This window comes from Triticum dicoccoides, chromosome 6B (genome assembly GCF_002162155.2).
Source record: "Triticum dicoccoides isolate Atlit2015 ecotype Zavitan chromosome 6B, WEW_v2.0, whole genome shotgun sequence".
NCBI classification, from domain to species: domain Eukaryota; kingdom Viridiplantae; phylum Streptophyta; class Magnoliopsida; order Poales; family Poaceae; genus Triticum; species Triticum dicoccoides.
This window is the reverse complement of record NC_041391.1, coordinates 507,386,890-507,394,773: the sequence shown is the minus strand read 5'-3', so window position 1 is coordinate 507,394,773 and position 7,884 is coordinate 507,386,890. Positions and strand designations below refer to the sequence as shown.

At 43.6% G+C, this 7,884-nt stretch overlaps 1 protein-coding gene across 2 annotated transcripts; it reads right to left on the bottom strand.

Annotated features, from left to right (window-relative positions):
• Positions 1-507: 507 nt before the first annotated feature.
• On the bottom strand, positions 508-5,895 carry LOC119323161 (transcription factor LHW-like). 2 transcript variants are annotated; one of them, XM_037596742.1, is made up of 10 exons: positions 5,611-5,895; positions 4,570-4,659; positions 4,107-4,212; positions 3,787-3,828; positions 3,599-3,658; positions 1,815-3,230; positions 1,631-1,732; positions 1,354-1,533; positions 1,150-1,275; positions 508-1,044 (listed from the first exon to the last, which is right to left on the bottom strand). In XM_037596742.1, the coding sequence occupies exons 1-10, from the start codon at positions 5,691-5,693 to the stop codon at positions 868-870; spliced, it is 2,382 nt and encodes a 793-aa protein (XP_037452639.1). In that variant the 5' UTR covers positions 5,694-5,895; the 3' UTR covers positions 508-867. The 2 variants fall into 2 exon arrangements, with proteins under 2 accessions (XP_037452639.1, XP_037452640.1); XM_037596743.1 differs by lacking the exon at positions 5,611-5,895 and having other exon boundaries at positions 3,787-3,848; positions 4,570-4,588.
• Positions 5,896-7,884: the final 1,989 nt, after the last annotated feature.

Sequence of the window (7,884 nt, the reverse complement as noted above, 5' to 3'; positions counted from 1 at the left end):
GACGCATGTCAAATAGGGTTTACCTCAGCCTACCTACTGTTGTTTACTGGTCTTAGGCTACCAAAAAGATTATGATTTTAGGTAAAAAAGATTATGATTTCCACTAAATCATATAGGTACTTGATGTCTTTCTAAAACACACCATGTCCTTCCTGAGCATGGACCGTCCGACTCCTCTGGTGAAAACGAACCAGTAAACATATTATTAGACCTAGGAAAATCAGAACTCGTCGAAAACTTCTCTTTATGAATACCCCTCTGAGTCGACGGCTTAGACACAAAAGCCTGGCATCCGAGCCACACTAGGTTTTTCGGCTAAGCCTAGCCTAAAGGCTTGAAATAAAAACCTAAACGGATCAAGACTAGTATTTTATTTGAAAGATGTACTCATTCGGTTCCAAATTATTTGAAAGATGTACTCCTTCGGTTCCATACTAAAACTTCAAATAATTTAGAACAGAGTGAGTGGCACACTTTGTGTTACCTGACATACAAAAAGAGCAAAGATAACTCAATTCTTGACATATCATTTTCTTCGGTCGAAAATTCAGTCGTCAGTACACACACAACAGATAACATACATTCACACAAGTGTTTCAATTAGAAACAAGAAACAACTAACATGACGTTCCTAAACTGGTTACATAAGAACTTGTACAAAAAATTCAAAAAAGGAAAAGAACTTGTATAGCTCCTGATAAACACTAGTAAATGAAACTTTTCTTCAGGACACAATGCACATCCGCTACATCTTACACTTGTACTCCTATTAACGCCTGCCAATCAACATCTAGCACCGTTCAACACTCTGAATGTCTCCAGTTGGTACTCCCCAATATGATCTTCTCCAAATGTTTGTGTTCACTGTCATCTCTCAGCAAGTCCAACTGGAATCAACATTGGAGATTGCTGATGCTCCGCGAAAGATCGAACCCCGCTGCTAATGACCTTAGCTAGCTGGTCAGAAGATCTGTTGTGGCTATTTTGTTGTAGCAGCTGAACAAGTGACAAAAATATGTCCATCCTAGTCACGTTCTTGTTTGCCTGCGAAGCCACCATAATAATGTTAAAATGATAAAATAACGAAGCCAGGAAAATGATATGTCACTCCCGCCAAAAAATTAAGAAGGCCGAAAAAATATTCTCTACCTCGACGAGGAATCGTGCCATTATCTTGCCATCACGGAGCTCCATCAGCCCCTTCAAGATTGTCAATCCAAACCCACGGATGGTGTCTGCTATCTCTAGGAAAAAGCCACGTTCCTCACATAGCATCTGTTAAACAGCAAAGAGAATGTCTCAAATTTCTGCACTGGGGCTAAGGGAAAATAGCAGATCGCTTCTGAACCATACCTCCACAAGCATCTGACCGGGCGGTGAAAGATCCTCGACAATTATTGGGCACACCATGGTCTGTCCTGCAACTTCATAGGCCCACGTGGCACCACCATTGCTTGCAGCACTAGAGTTATCTTTCAAGACAACACGACTTGAGTTATCCTTCAAGACGGCACCACTATCTTTGCTTATCATCTTCATAATCGCATGAATAGAAAGTCAGTACAGGGAAAATCTAAGAAGAAATGTTGAAGTTCCATATGGTTTATATGCTTTCATCAGCATGACATACCTTGGGTTCATCGGCTTGCTTAATTTTCTCTGCATACTTAGTTACACCTTGCAGAAAGATCATATGCTTGATTGTCCGGTCCAACAAAGCATCAATGCTACACTGTTGTGCACAATATACAGCTCAATAATTTTCTACCTATAAGCTTAAACAGAAAGAAACATGGTGTGATCAATAAGTATACCTTTGCACTGTTTGGGACTATCTCACGCAATTCCTTGACGCGATCTTGTATCTGCTGCCGGTCCTTCGGTCTTGGCCGCGTGCTCTCACCTGGTCTAGCTCTTTTCTTTATAACCTTTACTCCCTCAGGATTTGTTACCTGGCCGACCTTGGAATTTGCAGTGTGCAGTCTGCAACTGTCATCCATAGATAAATTGGCCAGGGACACTGGTATTGCCTTTGATGCTCCATTTGGCACATTTTCAGATGTATAACTGCTGGAAGGGAAGTTCAATGGTGGTACTTGTTCCTTGCATGCCGAGTAAGAAGAATCTTGCTGGAGGGTGTACCCTGGTAATTCACAGCCTGAGAAACAACCAGCTAATGGACCAGTGCTAGAGACAACAGAGCCACATGCTGTATCTGTATTCAAATTACTACTAGCACCAAGCAGTTCTTCAAGGACAGATTCTGAAAATAACCCCCTCCCTTCAACTGATAATGGATCACTATTTGCCTGTTCTGTCGCAGAGGATGTGGTAGTGGCACCGAAATCTGGAATATTTCCTGCTAGCAGGACACTGCTATCCCACCAATCATGCATGAGGGGATCGAATACAGTGCTTTGTAGCAAACTGGCATTTCCATTGCCTCCTTCTCCGCGAGAGCTTACTGTCCCCGCAGTCGTTTCTTCCAATATTTCATTTGGCAACTCATAGACTGCACAATTAGCCTGTGAAGTAAATCCGGTAGTATCGACCTCATGCATTGGGTTACTTTGAACAGGAGAGTTGTTGTTGTTGTTGTTGTTGTCAAATAACATGGGTTTGAGCTCATCACCCACAGAAAAACAAGCTGAGAATGAGTTACGGTAACTAGATGAATCTTGACTTTGAAGGTAGTATCCTAGATTGTTGGGTGTGCATGACAGCTCATGCTCTATTCTAGGAAGATTGTTTAAACTGGAATAGGATGTGGTTGCACTTGCTAAACTAGAATCAGGCTGTTTAGCAGATCGAAGCTGCAATGGATTTTCCGAACCACTATTGTGCTGCATCAAATTGCCGCCATTATGAAATAACCTGACTGCATTTATTGACTTGGAGTTCACTGGCATGGCCACTATATGAGGAGGATTTCGACCGTTGCAACTTCCGTAGGAAGTGAAACCATTTGAAGATCTCGGAGAGTAACTGCTCGAAGTACTTACTGAACTCCCTAGAGATTCTATGCCTACTATGTTCTCAAGAAGTTTCATGTTTTCTGGGTCATCTTTGATACGCATAAGACGCTTTACGCTCAGAGAATTGAGTTGAAATTGGGTATTATGAGGGAGAGCATCTCCATGAATATGTTTGGTTGAAGGATCCCATAAGATGCTTTCCCTTCGACAAAGTGTGCCTTTAACATGTTCCAGAAACTCCAAGCTCTCAGATACCTGGTGAATGGGAAAGATTAAATTTTCATCAGAATTATACAATTGTTATGTCGTGATGCATAATGATATAATGCATTTATGCTAAGGAGGAAGTTCAGAGAACATATAGCTAATAGCATACGGGCAAGCTTTTGTTCTTCTCTAACTGACATAGCAATAAACATATAGCAGCCTAAACAGGAAATATTTCTTTTCTAAGAATTGGCATCAGTCAAAGATAGCAGCTTCAAACGAACTCTTGAGAACAGTTGTTTTAGACTGAACCAATGATATCAGGAAGCAACACAAAGATTGATATCATGAAAATGATTGTGTTTCTATAACGAACAATTGTAAGAGTTGCATTTGAGAAATTCATACGCACTAACCTTTTGCACCGAGCCAAACTGCGCCACACCAAGCGCCGGGATAGGTACTACTGCAATAGTCTGTAGAAGATATGCGCTTTTCAGTGACTAATCACAAGTTCTGCTAATCATTAAGACAGTTCTTCCCCAACTGCCTTAAGAATGGATGTTTATAACAAGCTTGATGGAAAGAAGAAAAGGCGAATAACCTTTATTCCGCTCATGAACTGATGTTGCCACCAAGTATAGCCCTACAAGAAGGTACCTTCCTCTGTTAAAATAAGGGAACTTCTTACTTTCTGCAATAAACTAAAAGGAAGTATGGACACGAAAACGTGAATTATATGTCCATGCGTTTTTTCTAATAAATAATCCAAGTGCACTTATAGACAAGGTGTTATGAGGCCAACTAGTCTTTTGGTTGTCTAAACACTTTTTTGAAGATTCATGCTTGTGATAGTTTAGTAAATAAATTTCTAAGAACATTATTTAAAGAAACACATGTGAACAGAGAGCAAGAAATTTATACCTGAAATATGCCTAGGTTTTCTGCGTTGCATGTCTGAACCAAACTAAAGGAATCATCATCGGAAATCCATTGGCACTTCCCACTTACTAGAGCTGACCCTATGATGCTGAAATCGAAGACGAGTCATTATCAGCAAAGTAGTTGAGAGCAAAAGCAACTTGATGGAACAGTACAAATTGAAATAGGAAATGTCGGGGAAAAATAGTGCTGACACTGAGAGAGTTAACACCATTTTTGAGAGAGTTAACACCATATATGTTAATCTCAAATATTCTGCAAAATCAGGGTCATAACTATTTGGTAATGCCTTAACAGGGAAAAATTGTTGCAGTATTTAGCCACAAGTCGGCACAAATCCATTTCTTTTTTGAGAAATGACACAAAACCATTTAAAGCAGAGATACCGATGTAGACTTGCAAAAGAAAACTGAATCAAGCATAAAAGGACGTCACTGTGACATACCCTTCTCCAACAACATGGACTTGATTAAGCATATTCTCAACAACTTTTCGGGCTTCATCTTCACAGTGGCACTCTCCAATCGTCAGCAAACTTGTACATGAGAAGCAAAGCATAGGTAAGAAACTACAGTTTTATATGCCGAACCAGCAGAGTTCTGAAAAATAAATACAAATGAGCAGGTAGGCTGAAATGTACAAGTTCCAGGGAGAAAAGGATCTAAACTTTGCACAGGTCTAAGAGATCTCACATTTTTTTTCGAGAAAGGGTGGATAAGAGATCTGACATTAATAGGCAAAGAAACACGTACAATTAAAATGGCTGATGATGGTTAACTTTTTGCAGTGCCTAAAAGAAAGATATCCTCAGAAGATTTGACCAAAAAATTCCACAGTATCGCGTACGTGCTTACAGCTTACAGGCAGAGATCGGATAGCTACTAGAGGAGAGGACTGCTAGTGGGATATGCACTACTTTCCTGCCTAAAGAAAGTCCTTGAGGGCTACGTACGTGTACTATCCCTGTTGACAGAGCATACAGAATAACACACACTATAGTGTTCAGATAAGCTTTTCTTTTAACCTTTTTTTTGTCAGAACCGTTGGGAGGAAACGGGACAAAAAATGCAAATTCAGCTTGAGATCCCAATGTGCTCTTCGATTTTTTCATTTTTAGGACGAGATACACTGTTACGCAAGTTTGATGTTGGGATCTCGCACTCCATGGGAAATCCCGAGAAGATAATCGCCGCGGTGTAAAGTTGCACGGACAATTTCTCAAGAAACACAGAACCAGAATTTTCCTGGACCACCGGCAGTAGCTACTCTGTGAAAGTGTGGAGATAACTACGCAATTAGTGCCAAGTGAGCTACCTACACTGCTAGTGCAGTCGCAGTAGTAATTCAGATCGGTGGAGTAGCACGGAACGAGAGGGCACAACCCAACCGCGCGTGTTCCTAGACACCTAGGAAGAGGCCCAGGTGACGCAGATCTAGGAGCAGCGGCAGGCGCATGAGCGATGCGTGTTGCTCTGTGATGACTCACCGTGGGTCGCGACGGTCGGAGCGCCAGATGGCCGCGTAGGACCAGCCTCCGCCGCGGCACAGCGCTCCCAGAGCCTCCGCCATGGACCGAGGGAGCGGCCGAGGCTAGAGCACGCGCGCAGCAGCAGGACGTACGCCGGCGCGGGCGGGGCGTAGGGAGGAGGGCGGTGTGGTGGAGTGGGTGGAGCGCGAGGGGTTTAAGCGCGGGAGGGTGCCGTCGGATAAATAGCGGGAGCGAGGAGAGAGGCGGGGGCGGAGCGGCGGAGCCTTTTAACAAGTGGGGAGGTGGTGGAGGAATGATCCAGTAGCTTTGCTCGGCTGCGGCTGCGTGGGTGGTTTTTGGGGCCGTTTTTCTCGTGTCCTTCCTTGGGAGGAGATCGCGGGCGAGAGCCGAGAGGGATGCATAGCCAGGCCGGTGCCGCCGTGCCGGCCGGGCAACTCTTTTTCCTGCCGCTGCTATTCTATCACAACTTGATAGTGTTCACGATCAGGCGGCTGGCGATTTTTCCTTGGTCGGGGATTCCTGGCTGGAAAGAATCTTGCTTGTGAAATCAACACGCAACATGCCCGTAGGAGCTAAATTAATCGACACACGATATCATCCTTTGTCTAAATACATGCACTATTACAGTACAGTACTTGTTTACTACACCCCACTACGGTACCGTCTTTTACAAAGGGAAATTTGATCTGATACCGACAGTCCACCTTGTCTCTTTCAGCTAGATAGGTTTCCTACCAATATCAAGTGCCCTATGTGCCTTTCTCACGGGGATGTTTCCAGTAGATATTCTTCAAGCTATAGCTACTCTACATGTGGTTGCAAATCGTCCTAATCACCGGCGTCATTAAGAGCCATCTCTCTCTCTCTCTCTCTCTCTCTCTCTCTCTCTCTCTCTCTCTCTCTCTCTCTCTCCATTGTGTATGAACACAACACCGCCTACTATACCCGGTAAGGCAAGTCCCTGCATCCATAATTCCATATATGCGTCCCTGGAAGTGAATAATGCACTACTAATAATGCATGAATCCACTACTGTACTACCTAGAAAAAGAAACGTTGGCGGCAACCGAGAAGAGAACCCCACGCATTCGGGGGAATCTTGACTAACATGGCGACTCTACTCAAGATCATAATGCGCGAGTATTTCTAAAAATTCGTAATAGGCAGGCAAGGACTGACAGATCGCTCATTCCTATAGCTAGAACACCATATACTACGCATATTCTTGTGGCTTATTTGCTGCTTCCCATGAGGAACAGGACCACATGGTGGTTCGTGTTGTGCGCCGATGTTGTTGGTAATTAACCCAATCATGTGTGGTCACCCATGATTGAGTGGCTACCAAGAGAATATTTCTAGGGTTTCCCTTCCCCTTTTCCCTTTTGTTCCCGATATGTCTGCGACGCCATCATTGTACGTCCGTCCCAGACATACCCTAACCATTCCGCCATCATCTTGCAGGTTGGTTGGTAAGGCAAGAAGGGGGCCGGGACGCAGACCTGCTGGCTGCCCCAGTGGACTCACTCTACCGCTCCGCTGTACAAAAAAAGGAGTAGAATATCACTTCCTAACGAAGGTAATTAGTGCAGACCGTCGCTTTACCGAGAAGCACATCCAACAGAGAGAACCAAAATGACATGGAATTAGCCGTGTCGTCTAAATCGTCTCAGTGACAAAGGGACTCTAGGGATGAATGGTTTGAGAGCTGGAGGCTAATCAGGGTAGCTAGCTACTACAAGACGCCTATATGATGCCATCATTCTTGGCGTTAAGGCCCATGATTTTGTCTGCTGAGGCTTTCCAAGTGTATATAGTCTTGTAAGGTCAATGACACTACACAAAAAGTGCTGCTTTTTGCCTGGGCTCTCATTTCCTTGGACCCCTCACTTTAATTTGTGAAAAGAAGAGATCGAACAAGGGGAGACCGGCAAGAAGAAGTGTCTCTCTCCTGCATGTGTAGCATAGTAGTTTTTCTGCAATCAATCTTCAGATTGATTCAGCGCAAGGAATATAATGGGCAGGGAATGGGGCTAAGCATTTGTACGAGTAGCAAGCTAGACATGTGCCTGGAGTTTGTAAGCAAGCTAGGCATATGCCCATTGTGTGCTTGCAAAATAAAATAAAGTCAAGGAGCTCATCTTGTTGTATACTAGAACCATATCCTAAGGTATTGTTTGTCACTAGTAGAAAAACTACTTTACGTGAGACACATTAGTCCCGGTTTGTAAATGAACCGGCACTAATATGACCATTAGTGCCGGTTCCAACCTC

Bases quoted from the DNA above. Each gene is read 5' to 3' on its own strand.
- LOC119323161 (XM_037596742.1), bottom strand. From the start codon at position 5,693: ATGGCGGAGGCTCTGGGAGCGCTGTGCCGCGGCGGAGGCTGGTCCTAC. The intron at 4,213-4,569 runs GTATGTCACAGT...CTTCGATTTCAG, and splicing joins GTCCATGTTGTTGGAGAAGG to CATCATAGGGTCAGCTCTAG. The intron at 1,276-1,353 runs GTATGGTTCAGA...GCTGTTTAACAG, and splicing joins CCGGTCAGATGCTTGTGGAG to ATGCTATGTGAGGAACGTGG.